The 27984-nt window shown below is 33.5% G+C and overlaps 2 protein-coding genes across 5 annotated transcripts; both read right to left on the bottom strand.

Annotated features, from left to right (window-relative positions):
* Window positions 1-1507: 1507 nt before the first annotated feature.
* LOC114380902 (ultraviolet-B receptor UVR8-like) lies at window positions 1508-7884 on the bottom strand. Of its 3 annotated transcripts, none has more exons than XM_028340017.1 (11): window positions 7601-7884; window positions 6367-6440; window positions 6191-6275; window positions 5825-5956; window positions 5355-5579; window positions 4946-5185; window positions 4471-4514; window positions 3427-3609; window positions 3123-3213; window positions 2327-2360; window positions 1508-2131 (listed from the first exon to the last, which is right to left on the bottom strand). In XM_028340017.1, exons 1-11 carry the CDS (start codon window positions 7800-7802, stop codon window positions 2113-2115), a joined length of 1329 nt encoding a protein of 442 aa, XP_028195818.1. In that variant the 5' UTR covers window positions 7803-7884; the 3' UTR covers window positions 1508-2112. The 3 variants fall into 3 exon arrangements, with proteins under 3 accessions (XP_028195818.1, XP_028195817.1, XP_028195819.1); XM_028340016.1 differs by having other exon boundaries at window positions 2317-2360; window positions 7601-7882; XM_028340018.1 differs by lacking the exon at window positions 1508-2131 and adding an exon at window positions 2938-2968 and having other exon boundaries at window positions 2317-2360.
* A 4145-nt stretch (window positions 7885-12029) lies between these two features.
* On the bottom strand, window positions 12030-17604 carry LOC114382186 (BTB/POZ and MATH domain-containing protein 3-like). Of its 2 annotated transcripts, none has more exons than XM_028341442.1 (4): window positions 16867-17604; window positions 15011-15356; window positions 14173-14449; window positions 12030-12626 (listed from the first exon to the last, which is right to left on the bottom strand). In XM_028341442.1, the coding sequence occupies exons 1-4, from the start codon at window positions 17274-17276 to the stop codon at window positions 12511-12513; spliced, it is 1149 nt and encodes a 382-aa protein (XP_028197243.1). In that variant the 5' UTR covers window positions 17277-17604; the 3' UTR covers window positions 12030-12510. The 2 variants fall into 2 exon arrangements, with proteins under 2 accessions (XP_028197243.1, XP_028197242.1); XM_028341441.1 differs by having other exon boundaries at window positions 12030-12601; window positions 16867-17592.
* Window positions 17605-27984: the final 10380 nt, after the last annotated feature.

Genomic DNA, 27984 nt, shown 5'->3' with positions numbered 1-27984 from the left:
GGAAGTCTAGCTTATTTTTTACTTTCTTTTTATTTGTAAATCAATGGATACTTGTAGGGGTGATCTCGTTCATATTCTTGGATCTTTGCAGAGTTAGGTGGATCAAGTAACATATATGATAAACTGTCTACTTAACTTCGTCCAATGATATTAGCTGGTTAAAAATTAAATTTGGAAAAATGATTTAAAGATTGGTTTTACAAGACAAAAAAAGTTTTGAAGCTCAAAATTGGTCTTTGAGCATCATGTATTAAAGAAGGACTATTTTAATTTTTTTTAAAATTTAAAGGATAAATCTGAACTTAAATAATATTGTCTCGTGCTACATCATCTAGTTCAATTTTCTCGATTGATGAATATCACACTTCTCTAATAACAATGATCATTTTTAATATTTTAAATAAGATAAAAGATCAAACTAATTTTTTAAAATAAGATATTAAACTGAATAAAATAAATAAGATAAATGATCAGAAGTAACATTTAATCATTTTTTTTATCTTTTTTTCTCTATCACATGTTACGTTTATATTTTTCTATTTTTCTCTCGTTAGATAGATGTCAAATAGATGACATGAAAGGTGTCCTTGAATAATTTTTTAATAGCTTATGATATTATGTTTTAAAAAATAAAATGAAAATTAAAAAACTCACCATATACATAGATTAACGAAGTCATGAATGAATCAATTATCCCAAAATAACGGTCATGAAAACTTTTTAAATGTCAATCTCCAAGAAAAATGCTTTCATAAAATTTTTAGCTGCGACCAAATTTAGTTTTTATACGTTTTTTAAAACAAAAAATAAAATGCAAAATAAAGCACCGTTCTTATAATTAAAAATTAATAGAGAAATGGCAAATAAAAAATTCATTTGAATAGTAGAGTCAGAAGTAAGAATAGAGAAATCCTTGTTTTCACGTAAAGATAAAGTCTGAAAATATTTAAAAAATAAATCATAAAATTATAAATAAATTTTAAAAATTGATCTTATAAAAAAACTTGTATACATAGAAAAATGTTGTTAAACCTAGGCATGATTTGTGACAAGTTAGCTTTAAATTTATACCAAATCAATGCGGTCTACTATGTTAACACAATTAAACGAATAGTCCAACCCCCAAGTTTTGAGCCTTAATCATTAGAGTGGTCAAGAAAAAGATGTTTGTTTCTTCATATTCACGTGATAAGATCTTGCTTAATATGCTAGTCCACCCTCCCTACGCTGTCACGAGAGAATATATATAACTTGGATGACAGCTATGGCCATGCCTAAAAACCGCGGAAAGCAGCTTCTGTTATTTGACTTTGAATTCATTGACAACGCAAGGGATTCCAGAAGAAATATATCTCTATCACGTCACATTTATATATAATCTGGAAAAAGCAACTGTTTCAAATCTGTGGGTAATTCATTTTCAAAGTTTGCGTCATACATGAACATTCCGATTTCCCAGAAATCATAATATTATGCGAAGCTTTTATTGTCGGTCGAAAACAGAATATTAGAATTGAGAAAAACTGGAGCTTGCATTTGAAAATAAAATTATCACTACCATACATATTTAAAATGGACCTCAAAGGCCAACTTGCATGGATATCTACTATAAACTAAAGCTAAAGAACCACCCCATAATACCCCCTACAACAACATGCCAGGGACAGTACCTAATAACTTCTAGGGTATCTATTACACTGGTTAGTTTATACAATTAAAAGAAAATATACACTATGAAGAATAATGTTACATAGATGAAAAGGACCCAATATTTTCCTTCCCATGCAAACCAGAAATCTCTATTGGATGTGTTGTTTAAATGCTAGAGCCAGTCATGACATGATGATTTGCAGCATGAAAGAATACAAGCATATATACATATGTCATATGTATACCACTACTGTATGTACATATACATATGCATATGGGCTTTCATATGATTTTTACCAAACAAAACAGCTAACTAACAAAATTGGGTCATGAGCCTCTCGAGAAAGGCCACATGACATCAAGTGGGTGGCTCGGCCAGAAGAAGAGTATGCCACCAGCCACATGCAACGTTTTTAGCTACACAACCTTCGATGGTAACTTCAGAAGGAATGTTACGGTCTATCACGTCCCCAAGGCCAAGCTGCCACATTCAGAAATTGAAATTTAGAATAGTATGATCAGTACTAAGAACGCCAACAATTCACAAAATGAGTATCACTTAAAATATGCATATGGTCAGATTGAAAATTCAGCAATATTGATCGTTTAAACTTTAAATGTGAAATTAAAAGGAGACACATGAAAATGGTAGTGCAATATAAGCACCTGTCCATACTTGTTCCATCCCCAGCAGAAGACTTTTCCATTATCTTGAAGAGGGAAAAAAAAGGAGAGCTAATAAGAATCTATTAATAATAGACATGCAAATTTCCATATAATAAAAAATACAGCATCAATGTGCTCAACACAATGAGTAACTAGCCTCGTAAGTATCCAAGACGAATGCCAAAAAGATCTTTGTGACTTGTGAAAGAATAAAACAGTAATGCACAGTCTGAATTTGAAGTCCTGCTTTGCCATTTTATTCAGTTACATTATGGTAGAAATATTTTCATTTGGTGGGCTTGGTAAATAACATAGACTACATTTAACAATTTGCAGTCAATCCTCCCCAAAGATTATCCTGTTTCAATGTTACCACCTATGTCACTGGAATTCACAAGATTAAAGAATATTTCACCTATTAACACCATTTCACAGTAGCATCATCACCCATCATTTTTAAAGAGAAAAAATAAAACTACCTGTTCTTTTATTTTCTATCATTTCTATCAGTTGTACTGACATAAGATAATGCAACTAAAGGACAAGTAGCAGTCTCAAAACTTTGGTCAAAGATGCTAAAGAATAAATTTTGAAAGAAAAAGGTTAATGTTAAGTGCTCACTGTCTATTTGAACAACAGCACCTTCTAGATTCTGTTATAGAAAAGAGATGAAGTAGAGAAATCAAGCAGGCATTCAAGTCTAGCATTATTTAGATATGCATGAAAGTGACTTTTAGTCTTGGAAGGATAGCTTTGCCTACATGGTTATGGAAATGCCATAACCATTTCTGTGTGTTATAGTATACCTGTTATTAGAGCAGTGTGACGAGCCCCACAAGATATCCTTTTTACGTTCACATTTTCCAAGCTCGGACAATCCAAGAGCCTTGGTATAGTCTGTTTCAAAATTCAAGATAAAAATTAATATCACGGGACACAGAATGCTTCAATTCAACAAACTAAGAACATAACATGCATTATGGAGCTTTAGGTGACAGCAATAATGATATTGGTAGTCATAGTGCACTATAAATAATATAATCACATCATTTTGTTTCATTTAAGTTTTAATGACAAGAGAAGCAAATCTAAGGGATGGAAAGGGCATACCTCAGCTTGATCACCACCAGTTCCCAGCTGCCCAAACTGGTTTCCACCAAATGCATATACATCACCATCAGCAGATGTACACACAGTATGCCACAGTCCTGCAGCAACTCCCTCTATTCGAATACCCAATAAGGAAGATACGCAATTCGGGCTTAATTCATCATCTGTACTTCCTTGCCCACACTTTTCCAAAACAAGATGACATTAATTTAGTATAAAAATTAACAAGCATTAGCATGCAGCAACAAAGAGAGTGAATAGAAAGATAAATATTGTAAAGTAACAGAACAGATTATCCCTTGTTAGAGTGAACTTCATCTTCAACATCTACATTGCTTTTGCTCATCATATTCTACTTTACCTACATGTTGATCCTAAAGAATGGTTAACAGTTGATGATATAGAAGATGAATATATTTCAACTGACCAAACTCTTAAGGCTTAAGTATAATTTAGTTAATTCTTATGCGATGAAGTTGCAAGCAATCTTACGCTGATCAGCTCACAGAGTCTTTGATCAGCTGCATTTTACTAATTCACAGTACCAGGGAAGTATCAGCTAGCAAAAATAAACATGTGGATAATCTGAAAAAATTAAGTGATAAAGCAGACACCCAAAAGGAACTATCAAAGGGAAGGTCTAACTGCAGTGGATGATACATCTCATATCAAGAAAACACGTGTAGCCCATCTAAAAAAAATTTCATTTTATCTTTGTATCTTTTTTAGGCCCCCAGCAGCTGAACTTAATGGTCTCTCTCGAGACTGATTCAGCCAGAATATGCTTTCTAATATGAGGGCCCAAGCAAGCTAGCACAGATAAGAACACATCAGAGGAATTTATTTACAATTAATACTGATGAAATTTTCTGGGAAGGAAAAGCTCTACATGTGTAGCGTTGTTAACAGCATATGTAGTTAGGTAGCCGCAAAATAAAAGGGAATAAGCAGGTGGTAACGGGACAAAGTTTACATTGCCAAATAGGATATGCAATTTGAGTAGAGAAAAGGATCCAAAGATATCCCAATTTCACCTTAAATTACCTGTCCATAAAGTCCCCAACCAAACGTAAGCACAGCTCCAGCATCTGTCAATTCAACAGGAAGATATTGGGATAACAGTATATATGAATTGTAAAATTCACCACAACTAGATGAGCAGAATTTTAGGAAATAATAAGCAATTATGGAAGTTGTTTCCAAATTTCTATAGTGTAAATTTTTTAACTACCTGACTCTTAATCTAGCATCTAAAAAGACACAGCACTCATTGATGTTTCTCATATTTATTAGGATATAGTTTCTCCCTTTCATCATCAAATCATGCAATTCCTGATCTAATTGTAACATATAATGTAGAACCATTTTCCCTCTTTATAAACACCAATACCAGTTAGGTAAATTGCATTACAAATGAACGTGGATATTCTCACTTTTGGTTCCCCAAAGAAACTAATGCAGACTGTCCAGAAATATATTAACTTGAGATACAGAATACAATAGACTGATACACATTTACCTGTGATTACTGCACTGTGTCGACCTCCGCAGGCAATTCCCTTTATATAACTTCCAGGAACTCTGAAATTTTGCCCATCTGAACTCATGCTTCCTCGAGCCAATGATGCTGATATATCTTTACCATAAGAAGAGGAATTAATACAAGGAACTAGATGAGGAGAGGACACCATTCGTATTCTAGAACCCAAACCAAGCTGCCCTTCACCACCATAGCCCCAACCCCACACATGTCCTATATCTGAAACTTCCAGAAAATTACAATCAATGACATGTCTTCGAATGCATAACTGATCTTCCATAGCACAAAAAGTTATGCTTCAACCAAAAGATTATCATATTATATACAAAAATAACATAGATAAAATTTTAGACCTAGGTTGACAAATAGTCCATAATAAAGTCAATACCTGACAATGCTAAGGTATGGCGACCACCAGCAGCTACACTTGCTATCCTTACACCTGGATTGAGTGTGACAAGACATGGCAATGCTGTCTGAGTATCATCACTAGATGATGAGGTTTCGGCTGTTTGCTTTGCTGAAGATACTCTTCTTCTCTTTGAACTTTCTTCTCCACTGGTACCAGAGGCAGTTCCTCCAGTAGATTTTGAGCCTTGAGAACGAGGGCTCACTGTTGCAAAACCACTCCACATCAGTTAGATAGATAAAGGCTAAGTATCTTTTTTTTATCATCCATCATGAAGGGTAAAAAACTAAAAACTCCTTTTTTTTTCCTTTTAGGTTTTCAAACACACTATCCAATATCACAACAGTTCCTCTCTCACTCCTTTTAGTACACTTTGGCTACCTTAGATCACCTCCTGAGAGGGAGAGGTAGCTGTAGACAAATGGTCATTATAAAGAGGTCAAACATACCTTGCTCCGTCAAGAATGAACTTTGCCTTCCTGGTACATCCTTTTCGGGGCTTGCCCCAGTTAATGATTCACCAAACACCTTCCCAGAGGGTACACATTCCCTCCATCCCCATGTGTAAACTTCTCCACAATCTGCATAGGAACAACAAAACAGGTATGTAGGATGGCAGAAGTAAGAAAACATGATGGACATACAATCTCTTGAATCCATTTTGGATTAATTATTTGCGAAATTTTGCAAGTATTGGATAATTTATCCAGCAGAACAATACTGCCAATTCAATTTGATTTTATTATTTTATCCCTTCCCCTTTCAATCACACTATGTCCCTTCCTTTTCAAGCAAGATAAGTAAATGAACCTTACCTGTCACAGAAACACAATGTGCCCATCCAGCTGCAGCTTTTACAATAGTCACTTCAGTTGGAAGAGGGAAAGGCTCTGGAATTTCCTTTACAAATAAATTATAAAATGTTAGTTGAGTGAAAAAGAAATGAGAGAGAAAGCAGTACCCCTCTAAATGGTTATGCAATATGCATTACCCCGTGTTTGCCAGATGTAACATAGCTTTGGCCTAAATCATCTGTTGAACCCCATGTTATGAGCTTTCCAGGCTCTGATCAAGGAAGAAAATATAAGTAATGACGATTCCTTTACGTTAGAAGAAAAGGGAAGAACAGAGAGATGTGCACTGGGATAACTCCCTTCAGAAGAAACTAAAATAAAGAGAACAAGGCTGACCTTAATTACTAATACAATATCATTTAATATAAAAAATTACACTCATACTGAAGACATTAAACAATAAACATAAATACCAGCATATTAGAAGAGCATACAATAAGAAGTTCCAACGAAGTGAGTGTGTAAAAGATTGATGAAAATAAATAAAACCACTTCCAAGAGTTATAAAGTTGACTTGGTGGTTGAAAGGAGTAGCCAAGTAGGGGAGAGGGAGAGTTCATGGGTTCAAATCTCTCTCACTAACATTCTAACAAAATACTAACAATTGACATCTGCCAATAAAAAAAAAGTAAACCACTTCAAAATAGTCATAATGAAAGCCTGACAAACTCCTAGCTACCTCTTCTTATATTTGACCAACTTAACAGATAAAAAGCATAAGAATAGCCTGTGGTGGAGCTGAGCATTTAACAACAAAAGCTCAAACGGAATAATTTAATCAAATAAAAAACTACGAGGCTATTAGGTAAAACACTAGAATCAATTTTTCCCACTGTAGCACAGGTTCCAAAGTAAAACCTACGGTTTAAATTGAATTGGACACATCTTATGGAGCAAAACAAAAATATTCATTTTTAAAAAGAAGTACAGCACCAGAACTTCCCAAGAGGTTATCAATCCTTATACAGTTATAGTACTCTCACCCAAACACACTTATTAGAAATTTATGAGGGGATTCGATTCAATGCATTATTGCTGATTCCGTTCAAAATCAACTTTAGCAGAACCAATCCCTAACTTCAAAATAAACGGGAAATTGTTTAGTCCCACAGAGAGACACACACAGCTTCATCAAAAAAGGAAAAGGACTTTGTCCAAACAAAACCATACACACACACACACACACAAAGAACTATGCCGAGAACAACATCAGTATGCAGCTCCAGCTACTGAACTGAGTCCAGTGAGGTTAGATTCTTACTCCCAAGTTCTCATATCAAGCTTCTCATCAACATATAAAGAAGCAAAACAACACAAATTAAAAAGGAATAAGAAGAAATTTATTCCCTCAAATAAAAAAAAATTAGGTACCAGAGATAGCCATGGCGAATCCACAACCACCACCGCAAACATCCTTCCAAGAGTAACCAGAGGGCGGAACCCTAACGAGAACCGGCGTCAACAGTGGCGTCCTCTGCGGCAGAGCTCCGGGAAGGTAACCCCACATGTACACCAACCTCTCCTTCTCAATCTCCATCTCCACTTGCATTGCTTCACTCCCCTCGCCATTCATGGCGAGCGATTCCCACCAAAACCCAATGTAATAATAATAATAATAATAATAATAATAATAAAATCTCTTCTTAGTTCTTCCCTTATTTTCAGGTATTAAAAAATGCGGAAAGTGCCCCAATCTTTTTCACTGCTATAAAAAATAAAAAAAGGAGGGGCGTATCATTTTCGGCGTAGCGAGGGTGCCACGTCGGACGCTCACGTGGTTTTTCTGCCACGTGGCTCCTTTCTGGCCGCTATGTCTTGCGTCGATTTCTGGCCATTATTTTGGGCGGAACTTTCTGGAAGGTCTCTCAGCCTCTCTCCTAACGCCCCCGAGTCCCAGCTACCGTGTTCGCTCTCTCCGCGCGCCACGTGTTGCTCCCTCCTGTACCCTCCAATGATTGCGTATCGCCACGTTTCGTCCTCCCCTTCTGACACGTCATTAATGGGCCCCAGAAGAGAGTGATGTGATGGTGTCATTTCGATGCTCTTATATTTTCCGATTTCAGCCTATGGATTCCTCCTTTCTATTATTCTGAAAACTCTCTTTGGTATAAGATTTAATTAATAAAAGTATATGTGTTTGATTTTTATTCCATGTAAAAAAAATTAAATTAACAAGAATTATTTACCTCCAAACGGAATTAGTCTATGATTAAAAAATAAAAATGACTGAAGTTATTAGGTTTCTTTTGGGAGGCAGCAACAACTATGATGACTCTATGATCCCTCTAAATTATTAGTTATAATCTTTTTATGGCCAAGAAATCATGTGATGTTGGATTATGAACAATTAAAATTAATTTAATATAAATCTTGATCTAATTATACTAGAATAGTACATGAATGCTGTGTGTTTGTGCTAATCTAATCGATGTTGCTTGACCAAACGGAGAAAACAAGTGTGCTGATTTGATTGGTGTGTAGCTTACGTAGGTGAATACCACTCGTCCGACAAATTTGATTTTGAAAATTGGAGTTTACGTATCCGAATTTTGTTCAACCACTTCTTTATATTTTCTTGCTTTTCTACGTATATTTGTCAATAGCTAATAGTATTATATTTAATATTTAATATCCTTTATGATTATTGATAATATATATATATATATATAGTATTGGTTTATGATTAAAGAAAAAATAAATAAAATTTGCCTCACTTTCATTTTACACAAAATATTTTCCTAAGAAAAACAACAGACATACGTACTCTCTAAATCAAGCCAAATTTCTTTTTGTTCTTGGCGTTTTCCCCTTGTAAACGCATTGAGCTATTTTCAGCATATGTTTAGTTTTCTCACTTTCCCCCCTCTATTTTTTTTTTTTTTTGGTGCTCCACCAAGGCACTACGACCACTTACAACTTTAATGTGCATATAATTAAAATGCTGGTGAGTGGTGGGTCTGACTGTGATTTTCACTTTCGGGCTTCTACTGTGAGAGTTAACAATACCATAAAGAAAAGCATCATGTTTCGAAGGTTTTGGTAAAGATTTTCCAATGCCACATGGTATCAATTGTCAACGTACTGATGTGAATATGGCATAAAAATATTGGATGTATTTTATTAAACTTTTAAAAATATTTAAGAATTACATGAGCTTTTTTTATGAAATAAATATTTTCTCTTTTACATGGGATAATACTTACCTTGCTACAACTTGAGAGCTTATTAATAAATCTGACTCTAATTTCATTCGAATCAACATAACAATAATAAAATAATACAAAATTAAGTGATCACCATTTTCAAAACTTTTGGCCTATTCGGCCTCTGCGTGCAACGAAAAATCTAGACCCACCTGAGCATTACATTAACATCAACTTCAACAAACGTTTATTACTCACTTCCAAAGTCTAATAAAGTAGAAGGACGAGAAGAAACACGTTCAGTGGAATTGGAAATTGTTAAAAGCAAAATACACAGAACCTCATAGGGGTGATGCTAGGGGGACCAGCTCTATTATTTGTGCACCAAGCATTTTTTTATTAATTTCAAAATTACCCTACAACGAAGGTATGCAAGTTCGTGGTTGATTCGTATGATTTGTACGGGTGAACTTAATTTATAAATATAATTTAAACATACGGATCAACTTGATCCGTATGACTCATACGGATTAACTTGAGTGAGATATTTTTGCCCATTCATTTAAAATGTTGAGTGCACCTAGTATCACCCACCACATAGCCACAGGGTTTTTAATTGGATCCCTTTAGGCCCGGCCCAGTTAAAACGCATGAAGACACGTTGCCCCAAATCATCACACACTGCTCCTTCGCGCTAAATTATTTGTGGCACTGATAAGACCTCCCCTCACACTAATTTCAACACATGGGCGTTAACAAGCCACCTCGATGAGAAAATACCATGCCCAATAAAACTGTTTGTGAATTGGGCCCTCTTTTATGATGGGCCCACGATCGTGTGGCTACGAAGCCATCACCAATAACCATACGGACAGGGTTCTTAGGTTGAGAAATGCAATGTAATAATTGACTGTGGCTGGGCCCAGGGTAAGGTGGTGATGGGCTAGTGCTTCTTAATCGTCCATCAAGTTGTACAGACAAAAAGCTATATAGAAATAGAACCGTTGGATTTTTGTATGGACAAATAATGACAATCATTAGAGGTGTTTGATGTTGGTGTTATCTTATCATAGGTTGATAGTTAGTATCAATTATTTTGATTGTCCAAGTCTTTATCGTTACGAGGAAAATCGTGGCAGTCGAATTTGAGAGGGAACTCTCAACTGAGTAATTTATTTTTGTGCAGACTCTCAAGTGAGTAAAATAAAGAAGAACTCGACCTAAATATAATATACAAATTAGAACAATTGTTTTTAACGAAAGCATTGTTCAGGAACTATTTATCAAGATTTGGAATGTTGATATGCATGTAATTTAGCCGTGATATTTTCAAATTTGTGGTTTGAATTCTAAAATTGTGTGTCTATTTATATGCATGTAATTTAGCCATGATATTTTCAAACATGTTACTATTTATTTGCATTTGGAATTTAGTTTCCACACCCTATTACAATCAAAACATGCAATAAGAATTTTGTAGTGAGAGTAACATAACTGTTACATCTTTTCAATTTGTATTTTCTTATGTTAGATTTTTATACAATTTTATAATGTGAAAAATCTATATTTATCTCATTCTTAATAAATATTTACAAATTTTGATGAGGTTTGACTTATTATTATTAAGAAAAAATACAACATTTTCAAGAAGAAAGAAAAAAAAAAGGCAATAGAATAGACGGGTGGTGTAAAATAATTTTACATCTCCTAAAAAAAATTAGATTGTCATTCAATTCTAAATCAATGATAAATTTGTTAATTTTAACAAAGTTATCTTAAAATTCATATATATATGATTAGATAATCATTTACATCATCATCAATTAAATTTAATTTTAAAATGTAAAGATCCAACCTAATAAATGTATTCCAAACACTGTATTTTAATTTAATTGACTCCATAATAATGAATCAAAAAAAGACTATATGAATATAAAAAAAAATGACTCCATAATATCATTTGTAAAAGAAATAAAGATTCTTGATAGCTTTTAATTGGTGTTCCTACTATACCAAGTTATCTTAATCATTGATTTTCTGGTGTATATTGAGTTTTCAAAGGTCCATTTCATTCAGCATTACAAAGTGGCTTCTAATTGGGTTTGGGACCTAAGATTAAAGGTTCATGTGGGAAAGTAGCCAACGAATAAAGAGCCATTATTTAACTTCAATTTCACGAAGGGTTTTTAGACTTTTAGTGTCGTGTGACAAACTGACAATCACAAAGCATCTTAGCGAAGAATGAGTGATGCAATATTTGTTATAATTTTTTAAATATTTTATGAAGAAAATATTATAAAAAAATAAAGTTAATATCTTACTGACACTTGTTTATTTAATAAGTATGAAGATTATTAAAATAGTGGTACTCTTAAAAATTTTGAAAAAAAAATAAAAGTTATCATAAACCAATTCAATTTAATAAAAAATTAAAAAATAATCCAAAAAACAAAAACTGAATAAATTGAAAACTAAAAAAAAAAAACTTAAAAGTTTATTAGATTTAATCGAGTATAAATTTGATTTTGAAAGTGCAGATAGACAAGGCTGTTTATCAGAAAATGACAAGATGGATTTGAAAGTTTTAGATATGGCGGGGAATACCAACAGATTGAATCATAAACCCAGTGGTTCAAGTTTGGAAATTGGAACCTTCATTGCAAATCCTGGCATTCGAGGATAAACCAAGTTCTATCATTCATCTATTTTGTTCACTTAAGAAAGTGTTTTCTTCCAAGACGACATTATAAAAAACAAATATATCAGGCTATTTACTTTTTTATTAACGTCATCAAACACGATATACCCTACATTAGAACTGTTCTAATGTCAAACTACCATTGAAAATGCTGTCCAAAGTAGCCCCTTGAGAAAAGGTGCGAAGGCCAGAAAACTTGACATAAAATCTCAGGGATCAGGTGGAAATGAAAATGGTGAATCACTTATATTAACAGGACTAGTGGGTTATCTATATCACACTTTCAACGGTTGCATATTCAGATTGTAAACTATGCTTATGTCCGCCTCCTTACTCGCCTGCCATTCGGATTAACTGATTCAGCAGCTGCCCCATCTGCTAAATCTTGACCATATATGCTACTGCCACTTCTCTTTCTGCTTAATGTCTGGCCTGAGTTATCATCCACTGATGCAAATGTCTCCAGCAATTCCAACAGCATTGAGGGGCAGCTCTCTTTCAAATGCACAAAAGCTTCTGACTGCATTACAGCTGCACAAGGTGTAATAATATATCACTGAAAACTCAAAGGTTGAAATTTCAAGGACTCCAAAAGGCACTAACAGTAAGGAAATAAATTCCCCAAGAGTATGAAGTGAGCCAAATTTAAGCGACAAGTCACAAAAACCTGAACAGTATTGAGCTTCTGAAAACAATACTATAAACATTTATTTCAAGTCGAGACCCACAGACATAAAGCCAGTGACTCACTGTTAAAATCTGGATAATTGACCCACCACCATTTCCTTTTATCCTAACATTAATTAACTAATAAAATAATTAATAGATAATAAAGAAGAAAAATGTAAGGGCATTTGATTAGTCATTGATAGTATACCATGTGAAAGAAAGTACAGCTAATAACAGTGGTTAAACAAATTACAAGTCAAGTGAATTAAAATTATAAACAAAACTACAATCAATTGAGTAAGTGACATGGTATAGAAATCATCCTTCTGTATGTAAGGGGGGGTACAAGTTTAAATTAAGTGTAAAAAGTAAATTGACAGAAGCTGCAAAAATTATAGGTACCAACAAATAAAAAAAATTACTTCCTCAAACTACAGAGTACAAGGGAGCACCAAAGCGTAAGAAATTTCTCTTGAACTTTGAATATATACACCCTACTAACTGAATAGGAGATGAAGAAACTTGTTATTTGAATGAGCAATGTAGTAATCTTGTTATGAGAAATACTCCGCTAATATCGTGTAACTAACAGAGCACAGAAAATGGCTTCTTATGGCAATGTCATAAGCAGAACTAGATCTCTGGATGATTGTTATATGTCAAGTTACAAGTTTATGGCTTTATGCCACACTGGATGACAACATATATATATAATCCAAACACAGTTTTAGCTCAAGCAAGCTCAATGCATCAATAATGAGTGTTAGTTTATTCACAAAACTAGGCATAAAATTATTCATGCACGATACCTATAAATGTTGCATTTTATGTGCATGCACATGTGGGTGCGCACAGACACAGAGAACCACATCCTTCTCACAAAGTCATTATACTTAGGTTTACTTCTATTGTTCCCTTAAATCAATATCTGTCCATTTTCCCTCTTAAACAGAAATAACAAGGGAGCATGTGGGAAGAAACCTACTAAACAATGAACAGAAATAAAAATGAAATTTAAAACCAAGCTTACAGAAGGAAGGAATGGGGCTCAAAAGAATTTAAAGTTACAATTTATTTTGAATGCCATTGTATATATTATGAATAAGAAAGAAGAAAATTCACATTATACTACCAAAACACAGTAACAAACTCCTAGCATTATAATGAATTAGAAACACAACCTAAACCATAACCCACTCAAAAGTTCTAACAGATTACCGTCGCTCATAATGATATTTGGCCATATAGCATATCAAACATCTTACCCTCCTATCAACTTAAAGAGACTAAGAGAAACAAGAAAACATACTTAATAAGGAAAGTGTCAGGAAACATCAAGACTGTAATACATATTATGCTTATTTCCAAAAGAATCTTAAGTTGAAATGAAACAACCAAAAAATTTTACATTCATATTCTAAAACGATACGCACCTCCCAAGTTTGCAGGATTTGCAATAAATTTTAAACAGATTGCCTTAAGCTGTGGACAGTGGTGTTGCTCTGCCAGCGCAAGTGTTGTGGCCACATTGTCAGTATTGATTTCTTCACATAATTTTGATTCACAAAGCAGTTTGAGCCGATCAAGATTATAGAGATCAGCAGCAGCCAAGAGATGCTGCACCATGACAGTGTATGAGCACAGGGGCATCGAGTCCATAACCTCATATATGCCAGGAAGTTTGTCAGAGTAGATGAAGAGAAGCATTGCCTGGAAAAAACAGATGAAAGGATTTTCACTTAATCAATCTGATTAACAAGATAATATGAAAGAATAATTACTTCAGTTGGAAATTGTCACCAAGCATATAACATGATGAATACTACAGCTGCAGGAACTAAAAATGTCTTAAAAAACCAACCACAATTCTCTAAGTATTGGAATGGAATGAGATTATAATTGACATAAACAGCTCTCATTAGTCATTACCCAACAAAATACTTATGCTTAGCCATTTTTTTCACATACAACATTCTCCAATCTAATTTGTTGCAATTTAACAAGGAAAACTGTTTATTAAACAACTTATTTTGTTCCATCACAAAAAACTATTTTGGCAAGATACACCTAGTTCCAACTGACTGCTTCAGAAACAAAAGCAAACACAAATAGGTCAGACTCTGAAACTAAGAATGCAGAAATAATTTAAAGTTTCACAGTTCATATATCACAAATGGAGTAATGACTATTTATCATGGTGTATTCATCATGATGAAAGAATGAGCTCAATTATTTCACTGTTCATGGGAGTTAATTGAAGTTGAAAGCTACCTTGAAGATAAAGGGCTCAATATCCTCTACCACTACTTCCTCTAAGGTAGGATCCCCAACAAGCCCAAAAAACTGCGCTCTAAACACAGGAGATCGGGCTGCAAGTATCAACTTATGAGCTTTGAAGCTTTCACTTTTGACCTTGAAAACTATGTCACAACCAACCTCAGATTCCAACAAGTCCTTAAAATCTCGGCCCATGTCTGACTGTGGCACGATAACACCCTGTTTAGATCCCTCAAAACGAGTTTTAACGACCCCAACAGTGCAATGCATGACAAGGCAATCATTTTTTAGATACAGTGAATTTTCCAGTAGTGATCTTCTGAAGAAGCGTTTGTAACCCCTGAAATGAGCAAAGAAAAGTTAATTGCAAGAAACACCCAAGACCAGAGACAACCACATTCTGTCCACCATCCCAAGAAAATTAAGTCAAATATAGATAAATAAAATTACAATCACTATTTTTAAATGCATTGCTCCTTTCTAACTTTATTCTCAATCAAACATATAGCACCCAATTCAAACCCCTAAATCCCATATAAGCCATTATTCCAAATTTACAAACACGTTAATGACAATAAAACAATAAGCAGAGAATGATGAAAAAATTTAAGGTACCACAAGCTGCCATTATACTTCAACACGTAAGGACCATTCTTAATTAGGTGATCAAAATGTTAATAACAAGAACCACCAAGACAAGAGATAAAAACCTTCTGCCCACCAGCCCAAAAAAAGCAACATACCAACCAAAATTGTAAAACTACATTTACGGGCAAATAACCTACTCAGTCCCTGGAATTACTATTCACCATTAATCTAGTCATGAATTTTGCTCATGTGAAAATCAGTCTTACTCGTACAATTTACTCCTTTTTAGGGATTAAAGTGAAACAAACAAAAAATGAGTCACACAATTCAAGCTCAAAAAATTCAGGAACACGCATAAACAAATTAAGAGACTAAGTTGCCCTGTCTTAGGATTTGACCCCTTCGAAGTGAGCAGCACACTTTAGATGATAAAGTACATTTATAACCATTGATTAAAAATTCAATAATTGAAAATTGAAATTACAATTAAAATCATGGTTCTAAATTGAGGTCAGCAACCGCAATTGAGGCCACAATATTGCTGTTGCGGAGCTGCCCACAATCGCAGCAGCCTGCAATTGCGGTGGGAATTTCAATCACATAAAATGCCACTATGCAGCCACAATGGAAGCAGAATGGAGCCAGAATGGAACTTCAACATCGTTTTACTCAATTTTTTTGTTAAAAAGACAAATACTCAAATTTCAATCTTCTACTCTCACTTCAAGGTGCCAATGGTCGAATGGGTGTGGCCGTATAGGATGTTGAGGGATACCAAATCTTAAAATGAATGAAAAGTTGTACTAACTTGTAAATAAAAGACATACCAATAATTGCTTTTACATTCAATGCACACATATACAATAATTTCATGCCGCGGCAATGGCCACAATGGTGGTAAAAGGAGAAGGGAGGGAGGGAAAGGTTGTGGGTTCGATTCCCCGCCAATAAAAAACTATCAATTAACAACTAACATTTGCCAATGAAAAAAATGTTTTTAAATTCAATGCAAATATTTCACGGGGGGCGGCGGCAATGACCACAATGGCCGAAACCACAATTTAGAACTATGAATTAACTAAATATAATAATGCACATACATAACTAACAAATTATGAAGCTATTAAACTCTGATCACCAGTTGATATGCCATCACTCAATTCAAAAAAACCCTAAAGCCCAAAATTTCTCTATATCACCATTATTCCCCGCAGCCAACCCATTATTCCAAATTCAGAATTGAGGGAATCGATGGTACCAACCACATGCTGCCTTTATACTTCAAGGTATAAGGTCCACTCTCTAGAGGGCGATCGAAATGGCTATGAACTTTATCATTCCCCTTCTCACTCTGGTCCACCAGCGTCAACTTGAAGAGAGCCCTAACATCGGTTCCGTCGCTAGCGAGCGCAATAAAGACCGAAACGTACATGGAATTGTCCTCAGGGTTCTTCCCATCAGGGTAGAAGTAAATAGCCCAATCGTAACCACCAACGGTGAAAGTGTCGCTCATGATGTACTTTCCCGCGCCCATCCCTTTGGCCAAAGAGTAACCCTTTATTGTGAATTGGTGCGAGCCGTTCACGGTTTCGCTGATCGAACGCGAGCACGAAGAGCCCTCCGAGAAGGGCTTGAAATCCCCTCCCATCCGCTCCTCCTCCAATTCCGCCATCGAAGCAAACCCTAGCGACGATGGTGGTGGTGCATCGATGAATGAATGGGGCGAAACCCTAATTCCCCGAATTGGGGGTGAGGGGAATTGGAATTGGGTGCAGTGAGGGCAGAATTAGGGAACCGGAGAGAGGAGAGGAAGAAGGGAGAGACACGTTACGAAACTTGTGTTGTGTTTTTGGTTTTGAGGTTTTAGAAAAAAAAGAAAGAAGAAACGAAGGAGTTGTTAAATTGCAGGTTAGAGAGAGGAAGGTAACAACATTATTTCATAACACAAAAACGCAACATAACGAAACGAAACCCCGTTGTTGTATTTATAGGATTCTACTACTGCCAGCCACCGTAAGGTAAGTTAACCTTGTAACACGCTACCTCACTTTCCTTTTCACACCTACACTGTGCTTGACTTGCCTTGGCTTGGCCTCGTGTTTAAAAACTGGTAAATAGTCAAACTGAGGAATAGAAACAACACCATTTTTTTTCTTTTATTAAGGATATCTTCCTATTAATAATAGTAAGAAGATACTCGATAATTTCTTTTGAGTTGTAGAGATTATCGAAATATATATTTCACCACTTCTAACAAAATATTTGTAATTTACATGGTTTACAATCAAATCTCGAATAACATGTTTAAGAAACTGTTATTTATTAAATATTGGACTTTGTTAGTGTAGGAACACACAATCTAATAAGAAGATACAAACTCTTTAGTAACACTAATTCACCTTATTAACTTTTAAAGTGTCTTTAGTTTCTTCCAAAGGAATTGACTCTAACTTTTGCTATTTTTAACGTTCAAATAGTGGATACAATGCATTATATAGAGCCTAAATAATAGAACTAGAGTGTATTTTGATTCTATGGTATTTGTTAACTTGATTTTCAAGGGGTGTGTTAGGACTCATCCCTTTTATGCTTTGGTGCTAGCAATTCCTAATATTCTAGAGAAATATTCTTTGACGACTTTTGAAATCTGTCTGAATTATAGCTTATGAAAAAAATTAAAATATGCAAAATTCTGACAGCATGTTTATAAATATATGCAGTATATGTATAATAGTCTTCTTTTGATTGTGTTACTTTGTTTGCATTCGTACTTGGTCATCAAAATTGATTTTTTTTTGTTGTTTTTTTAGCATGTCTCTTCAGATGTAGTAATTATGTTACTGTTGGAACAATGCAAGTGTTTCTTTTTATGCATTTCTTAGAGGGGGTTTGGTTTGGTTATTTTCTGTTTTTATTTTCACTTAAAACATAAAATGGTGATGAAAATGTGTTTGGTTGGATTTTTGAAAACATTTTCAGTGTAAATGAAAACAGGAAACAAACAGAAAATGAAAATAATAAAATCTCGTTTTCAGTTTTTTCAGTTGAAAACAGGAACTTCATTTTGGGTAAAATAAAAACGCGGTGACAAGAAATGTAATTTTAAGCAAATCTACAAATACAAAAAAGACAAGAAATCAATAAATGATAAATTTTCAGTGTTTTTATTTCCTGAAAACAGAAAACAAGAAGTCAAACCAAGCATGTTTTCAAAATTCAAATCTTTTGAAAATGAAAACAGTTTTCAGAAAATGAAAACAGAAAATGAAAATGCAAACCAAACACACCCTTATTTTGTTTGCATCTTTTAATACAATTTCTAATTATAGGTAACTTATAATTTTTCTATCAATTGATTATATTTTGTTAATATTCTATCTTCTGATCATATTTATGTTCAATAGAAGTTCTGATGTCACTTCATTTTGATATTATGAAAGAATGTTAATTTTGAGATGTTTACCAAAGTTTGTCAATCTAATAATGTTATATGTAAATTTTGTCATTACATGCACTTACCAAAATCTAGAGCTAGGACAAGTTAAGGTGAACGTAACTAAAGTAGGTTCCTAAACTTCACACGTCGGCTTTGGAGATGACCTTTGTTGAAAGGAGAGAAGGGGGACCTGCAAAATAAATGATTCTAACACCCAAGTAAGTATATGAAGAGGAGAAATAAGCAAGTATAAGCGTATGAGAGCAAGTATGGGTAAGCTCGAGATGTGAGCGAATGTGTTGAGGGTTTGATGAAACCTGATATTTATAGGAGTGAAGCGTAATTGTGGATCCTTATATGTAAGGTTTGTTATAGTCTTTGCAGATGATTTCTGACTTATAGATAATAGCTAAGAGCTTGTAGATAATGTCTGAGATAAATCGTAGCTTATAGATAAAAGCTAGAAGAAGATAATTGTATCTTGTAAATAACGTGTGGCTTTGTAGATAATTAACTATCTGTCAATAGATGGGGATTGAGTGTCCGTGCTCCTGTTATGGGATTGACGTGGAGAGTTGACACGTGTCTCAGAGTGCCATGTAGAACACCACGTGTATTTTGTGGACTATGGACAGTACATAAATGATGACAACTTCTACCATGGGAGACTTTGTCATTTCTTCCAACTTGGGAAACTTTTAGTAACCATTAGATGATTTTTTTTAAATAGATGAATGAGATTTATTTACTTATTTATCTCTATAGTTTTTCATTTGTTGTGATTTTGGTACCGTCGTAGTATCAATGATGGTGGGTAATGCGGCTAGCAACAAACTTCAACGAGAAAAATAGAAGTGATAAATTTGGAAAACTGAGGAAAAAGAAAATAAAAAATTGAAAGAATATGAACCATTGATTTTAAAATAAACTGATCAAATGGCTAAAAAAAAGTTTCCCAAGTTGAAAGAAATGGCAAAGTCTCCCATGGTACAAGTTGTCATGTGAAAAATCTCAAGTTTATTTTATATTCTTGATGTTTTTTGTTGTAATGGTGTAATAACTCATTTTGAACACGGATCTTAAGTTTACAATTTACAAAATTTTAATTTTATATTATTATAATTTTTAATATATTTGCAATGTCTTAATGTCTTTTATTTTAAATGTATATTTATATATATGTCTTTATGTCTATGTGTGTGCATGAATGTGTGTATGTTTGCAAATATATTCATATAAATATATCCATTAAAAAAATTAAAACAAAAAATAAATTAAACTAAAAACAAACAAATTTGAAGGGTATTGTTATATTTAAACAAATACTTTTAAAACATATATTTATACTAAAAATAAATAATTTTAAATTTTTGTATTCATATTAAAATTATGTTAAAACAAATACTTTTATATTTTTGTATTCATATTTAAACAAATACTTTTAAAATGTATTGTTATATTTAAACAAATCCTTTTAAAACATATATTTATACTAAAAACATATTAAAATTTTTGTGTTAGTGTTTGTTTATTTTAAACCAAATAATTTTAGGGAAAATATATATTTTGGTCCCTCAACTATTAAGCATTTTTGTTTTTAGTCCCTCAAGTATTTGTTGATCGGTCTTGGTCCTCTAACAATATTTTTATTTTGTTTTTCATCCTCACACTTTGTGAACTCTGTTAAGTTACGAGTTGTTTGTCGAGTTGGCAAATTAGGTGATGCCAGGTGGCTATTCTAATTGATGTGGATTTTTCTCAACTTAAAAAAAGTATTTTTTTTTTAAAAAATATTTATATGTTTTTTTCTCTATAAGGGAATTCCATGTACACCAAGCTCACATTGGCGTGTGTGGGGAACGTCGTCGTTTGATGGCATCTTAATGATGTGCTTCTTGTCGTCACACCCAGTGCTCTTCTCGACGATGTCGAGGGCGCCAAGGCAGTCCTTCACAATATTTCAATGTATGTGAAGTCACATGCCAATGGTTTTCGCTTGGATGATGTCTTTGGTGAAGAAAAAATAAGCCATATCTAGTCTCCCCTAAGGGTTGTACACAGTCAACAAGCGAATTTCAGTGAGGAAGAATCTATAATTGTGGTTGTAGGTGTGGGCGGTTTCCTCACCAAATTTCTTTGTGGTGGCATAGAGGCAAGAGAGTTGGCCAGTGCATCCGAGAAAGGGTTTTGGGTGTTAAGGTTGTAGATGAAGTTGGACGAAGCCCAAACCCTAGATGTTGTTGACGCCTTTCAAGGAAGGGTTGACTAGTAGTTGATTAAGACTTTAACTTGTCTTGGCCCAGGACATCATTGCAGTGTGTTTTTGAGAGCGACAAAACAATGAGTGCCAACAAAGCCAACGACGATAATGGTGAGGCCATTGGAAGCGACGTGAGGTGTCAGAGTGGCTTGCTTGCTTCTCCCAGGTGCTGAATGTAAAAGAGAGGAAGTGGGTGTGAACATGGCGGTGGGTAGTGTTGGCAAGAGGAGGGGAGTTGAAGGTGAAGAGGAAAATAAGGATGAGTGCGACAATAAAATAAATAAAAACTATTTATTATAAGACTCAACAAAAAACTATTTTTTTTTTCAAGTTGAGAAAAAACCACATCAATTAAAATGGCCACCAGGTAACCCCTAATTTTATTTTTAATTAAGACATGTAAATAAAATTACCCATGTGACACTACTTAATAGAGGAGATGGATGGTGAAGATAAAAATTGAAACGGACAAATTGTTAGAAGATTAAAACTGGTCAACAAATACTTAAGGGACTAAAAAAATAAGAGATAATTTAGTGACCAAAAATATATTTTATCCATAATTTTAATATAATAGTGATAAAAAACCATGTAATGTTTAAATTAATTATTATAATTAAAATCATTAATTTAAATATATTGACAATTACCCCTCTCCCTGCCACACTTTTAATTTAATTTTAAAAACCATGAATGAACCTTCCTCCTCACAATCTTTAAATCCCAATCCTAAAAATTCAAAACCTCCAAATCTCCATCAAACAACAAGCAAGAACAAATCCCCACCAAAGGATGGACACGGTTCTTCAAGTACTTAGGACCAAACGCAGATTTATCGCCACATGCGCCTTAACATGTCATCTTTATGTGCACATAGCATCGTAGGTGGTTCCATGCTTCGTGACCAACGACATGGTTTTTCAAACCCATGAGGTTACTATTTGTGACTATATTAACAACAAAAAATTATTTGTGACTAAATGCAAGTGTGCTTCAATTAATGTAGCTGAAACACAAGCGTAAGGAAGAGTGTATATAGTAGAGTCACCATTATTACAAGTAATATGAAAACTTTCTTTAAAGGTGCTTAAGTTGATGATGGTGAAAGCTTTTTCTCTCACACATTAATTTGATTAAAAAAGTGCAAAGCCTTCCTATATTCACACACAAAATACCCATAAATTAAACTTGTCAAGCATAATCTCGGTGAGTCATTTTGTCAAACAGCTTCCTTGCTTCGTCGAACTTGCCGTGGCAACCCAAAATTTTAATCATCACATTGCATTTGTGAAGTGCATCATCCGAAGACCTTGTTATCAAACTCAAAACATAAGCAAATACGCAAAACCAAACAACTTTATATATAATAAATTCCAAAAGCAAGACAAACATGAAGTACACATCTCTGTACTATAGATTTTAGCCTCTAAGCATTAGTTCTATGAAAGACCTAACCGAAACCACCGTCGACTGTAGATTTGAACCAGATTCATACAGATCCCGATCACAAAAAGTGTGACGAAGATAACAATAAAACTAGACATAATTTTTTTAGAAGAGAGCAATGGCAAAAACAAAAATGACAAAAAATAAATCATGTTTGAATTAAGAATTCTAGGTTTGTGTTTTTCAAAAATCTAATAAAAAATATTATAACCATTAAAAACTGTCATTATGTTAAAATTAATTATTTTAACGAGTACCTCATCATTTTTTCAACTTTGTTAAGGACACTCGACGAAAAAGACTATAATAACTCACTTCAAAGACATAATGACCATAACATAAATTTTAAAACATAAAGTACAAAAGAAAAAAAGGAAAATGCAAAAATGTAATGGATCAATGTTGTATTTTGATATGCTTATGGAAGTTTGTCCATCTAATAATACCAAAAAACAACTTTTCAAAACTTGTAACAAAAATGTTACATTTTGATGTTTATATTTTTGGAAATATTCTTTTAATCCGTGGAATACACATGTTCTAAAGTTTCATCACATGTTGAGCTTCTATTCAACTAAAGGTTACAAAATGAAACTAATTAGATCAACTCGCAAATAAGACTAAACCAAACCTTTAACTTGTAAGCTTAAAAAGAACTAAGCCAATTTGATTTGACTTGATGAGTTTGATAGGACTTATGAGATGGAGGTTTAAAATCTATATTTGATATTTTTTTGTAACATATATATATATATATATATATATATATATATATATATATATATATATATATATATATATATATATATATATATATACTAAGACATAAAAGAAAGTCACTATTGTCAAACCAAAATTTTTGTACCTCATAAAGAATTTTAGTCTAAAACTCAACTGACTTTTCACACCTCGATACGTTGAATGAGCCAGATATACAATTCTACCACCTTTTTCTCAACACATATAACATTAATAATAATTTTTATCAATTGCTATTTGGTGGAGGCTAGATTGGGAAACTTATCATGTCTCCCACCATAGAAAACAACTTTAGCACCATTAGATTTACTTGATTTTAAATCAATGGTCCATTTTTTTTTTTCATCTTTCTTCTTTTTCTTCTTCTCCCAATATACCCCTACCCAATCTTGTCCAAGTAATATTTCCTTCGAGCTAGAAACATCATCGCAAGCCACCATACATGGCAAACTCCCCTTGCTCTCTTCTCCCATTTTCTCCAAATCTGCAGATTCCACAATTAATCCAAACCTAAGTTCGAAAAACACAACAACCTACACACCAAAACAGGTCAACAAAACTCAGTGGCAACATCTAGAGAACTATCACACAGTGATTTGGAGGAGTAAATCATTTTAGGGATGAAATGTGTTTACACATGCACAACTCTTGAACTCACTACCACACTTCTCCACCATGCATTTTGGGAATGAAATGCACGACAATGTCATTAATGAACATGCAGTGGTGGGGCTAAACAGGTTGGTATTCACATGATTGGTTGACGACACTGCTAAGATTTGGAAGCATATGGTGCAGGAGAAAGGGATGAAAGATTTCTTCTTGCAAACGCTGTTAAAGCAAGAATATGCAGTGACAAGCTGACATAGTTAGCACTTTTGTACACTAGGTCCTATGGCAGGTTGGTACAATTTTGGATGAGGGAGATGAACTTAGAGCATGAAGGGACTTTGGTTGTTCAACAACGACTAATGGAGGATAAGGGACAAAGAAAAATAAAGAGAAAGAAAGAAGGAGATCAAAGACAATTCAGAAAAGTTAGGGAGAAAAAGGGAAAAAAAATTTATACCACTAATTTAAAAGTGAATTAATCTAACAATGCCAAAGTTAGTTTGCATGATAGGAGGTAAGAATGTGTGACTGATTCAATGAAAAGGAAAACCAGGAAAGCTTATCCAAAAATTATAACTGAATAAACTGAAAACTTAACAGTTTCAAAATTTGAAAATTCAATTTTTTTTATTAGATTGAATCTGATTTTGGATTTGATTTGGAAAACTGAAATCCAAACCAAACTTGTACTTATGAATATATATATATATATATATATATATATATATATTCATAATTTGATAATATCATATTTACATTTTTATTTTTAAAATTATTACATAACTTATATTTATTTATAATTTTATAATTAATTTTTTTACTAGTTAAGATGCATAAATATAATTATTAAGTTGTGTAAATTTATTTTTTATATAATATATATTTTTTACTATTATTATATAAATAAAATATTTGATATTTTAATTTTTTTAATATAAGAGAAAAAGGTTATATTTATTTTTTAATTATTTTAATCATAGGCAAATTCTAGGGTGGACACACTATTAGGTGGTGCATTGGTGGAGCAGCTTATAAAATATGATTTGTATTTTGAGTTAAATGGTTCACGTGCAGATGCCTTTTATTTGTAGTCGTTGGATATATTTTATTTTAATATTAACATATTTTATTTTAATATTAATAGTGTGGATTCTTTACGAGTAAGTTGTACACGTTTTAGTATGAATTGATAATATAAAATAATAATGTGAAGCATTTTACATTTGTGTTCATTAGGAGTAGGGTGGAAATGAGTCAAGTCAAACTTTATTAGGTTTGAGCTCGGTCTGAGTTGAATACGTAAGGCTTGAGCTAAGCTTATTACCTGTCATAGGCTTTATTTTAAGGCTCGGCTCGGGTTATATAAAAGTCTGACTTGGTCCACGAGCCTATTTAAAAGTCTGTTTAAAGACGTCTTTGATTAATTAATTATTTTAAAACCTAGTGAAATATTAATTAAAAAAAGAAACTTATAAAATTTCGTATAAGTAATGTACAAATCCAAAAATAATTGATAAACAAAATCATATTGAATTCAAGTCGTTAAAGCACAAAGTATATCAAAAGAAAATAAAAAGAGCATAATATTAAAAAATGTATGGATTAGAGATGATTTGCAGAAAATGAATTTTATTCTACGTGAACAGCAGTGTGTATGAACAGTAATAAAAACTAGAATTCTAAAATCCTACCTCTCCGACAAAAAACTCCCTAAACTAAAACTTTGGTGCTGTTATATAGGTCCTCGCCTCAAAGCTTAAAATTTGGATGAAATAAAATTTAGATAGAATAAGATCGGGATAAGATAAGATTTGATAAAATAAAGTTATTATTATTATTATTATTATTATTATTATTATTATTATTATTATTATTATTATTATTATTATTATTATTATCAGTCAAACAAGTCGACTTGTCAAGCGTAACAAGCTTTTTTTATGGTTTGAGTTTGACCTTTTTATCTAAAAATACTTTTTAAAAAGCTTGACTTTGACCTTTATAATAAACAAGTCTTATGTAGGCCGAGTCGAAGGTCTCGACAAACTGCTCGGCTCATTTCCACCCCTAATTACGAGTAGACTTTGCTCTCCCTGTAGGATGGAGCTATTGGGTTCGTTGGGTCATTTAAATGGGCATCAAGGTGCTTAACTGTAAACTTAATCAATCTTGTAAAATAACTCTTCTGTTTTCACCTGGGGCGAGTGAACATCCATCATCATATTCAGCTTCAAAACAATAATCTTCACCTAGGTGGAGTGAAAATCCATCATCACATTTAGCTTGAAAACAATCATCTTCATCAAATTCAATTTCAGTTCCTTCCATATCCTTTAACACGACAATTTTCAAGTCTTTAGCGCGGAAACAGAAATACTAAAAATATAAAGCAAATACAGATACACCAAAATTTGATGATGGAAAAATAACAGGTTGGAATCGAATTTAAATGTTACTTCCTCACTTGTCCAAAGGCTACTATAACCTCCATCACTTGTCTCTCTCCGTGTGTTCGTGCTACTACTGCAACATGCTTACCCTTTTGTTTCGAATTTCAATATTATTAAAATCAGCGCATAGAGAAAGAAAACATTTGGTGGAAGAGGAGAGGGAGGTAGCAGAGGAAGAAGAGGAGAGGAGACGGTGCACACCTTAGCATGGATTCCTCTCCGTCGTCTTCTCTCTACTCTCTGGCTTCGTCCCCACGACACCAACATCCGCTCCTCCTACCATCTCGACGGCCTCCTCCGCCTCCCTTCGCCGCGCCTCTCCTTCCCCGTCGCTCCATTCCGTAATGACGCCGACGGTAAATGCGCCTCCTTCGTTTCCACCTCCGTCTGCGACCCCTCCCTCGTCCACGTGGCCATCACCCTTGACGTGGAGTACCTATGCGGCTCCATCGCCGCCGTCCACAATCCTCCAACACTCCCAATGCCTGAAGAACATCTTCCACTTCCTCGTCTGCGAAACCAACCTTGAGTCCCTCGTCAAATCCACCTTCCCGCAATTGAACTTCAAGGTCTATTACTTCGATCCAGAGATCGTCCGCAACCTGATCTCTACCTCCGTCAGACAAACCCTCGAACAACCCCTCAACTACGTCAGCAATTATCTCACTGACCTCCTCGAACCCTACGTCGAGAGGGTTATATACCTCGACTCCGATCTGGTTCTCGTCGACGACATTTTAAATTTCAAAATTTTAGAATTCTCACTCTATAGACAGAATTCAGAATTCCAAAATTTTAATTAATTAAGAATTATTTATTAAAATATTAAAATTTCAAATTTTCAATCAGCAGGATATCCAAACAAAAAATTTTAAACTTAGAAATTTTCAATTCTTTAAAAAATTACTTTTCTGTTTTAATCCTCCATCCAAACCGTTTACCTTTTTTCTGCAATATTTCATTCAATTTTTAATATGAGGCCACCGTAGTCATTTTAAAAAATACGCGTATAGACATAGTTGTAATTTACGTTTACTCTATTCAAGATATAAAAAAAAGATAATATTAATTTAACGAAATGTCACTATATTATATAATATTTTAATATATTTGCACTTCCATTTGGTGGACCATTGGCCACCATGCCCACTGTAGAAGGCGCCTTTGATCATAACTTATCATTTAGCATAAATGTGTTAACTTATAAAATAATTATTTTAAAATAATTTATAATTAAAAAAACTGTTTTATGATACATAATTATTAAAATTTTTATTATATATCTTATCATTTACTTTAATATTTTTTAAAATAAAATAAGATTAAAATAAAAAATTAATCAAATCAAAATCACTTAAATTAGATCAAATCAAAATCACTAAATTAGATAAATTTTTCTATTAAAACCGATCTAATT

This window comes from Glycine soja, chromosome 13 (genome assembly GCF_004193775.1).
Source record: "Glycine soja cultivar W05 chromosome 13, ASM419377v2, whole genome shotgun sequence".
Lineage (NCBI taxonomy): Eukaryota > Viridiplantae > Streptophyta > Magnoliopsida > Fabales > Fabaceae > Glycine > Glycine soja.
This window is presented reverse-complemented; position numbering and strand designations above follow the sequence as displayed.

Coding starts and splice junctions, on each gene's coding strand:
- LOC114380902 (XM_028340016.1), bottom strand. CDS start 7,802: ATGAATGGCGAGGGGAGTGAAGCAATGCAAGTGGAGATGGAGATTGAG. Junction 3,214..3,426: donor CTGGTGGTGATCAAGCTGAG/GTATGCCCTTTC, acceptor ATTTTGAAACAG/ACTATACCAAGGCTCTTGGA. Junction 2,361..3,122: donor TCACACTGCTCTAATAACAG/GTATACTATAAC, acceptor TCCCTCTTCAAG/ATAATGGAAAAGTCTTCTGC.
- LOC114382186 (XM_028341441.1), bottom strand. CDS start 17,276: ATGGCGGAATTGGAGGAGGAGCGGATGGGAGGGGATTTCAAGCCCTTC. Junction 15,357..16,866: donor AAGTATAAAGGCAGCATGTG/GTTGGTACCATC, acceptor TGCTCATTTCAG/GGGTTACAAACGCTTCTTCA. Junction 14,450..15,010: donor TTGAGCCCTTTATCTTCAAG/GTAGCTTTCAAC, acceptor TGTTTTTTCCAG/GCAATGCTTCTCTTCATCTA.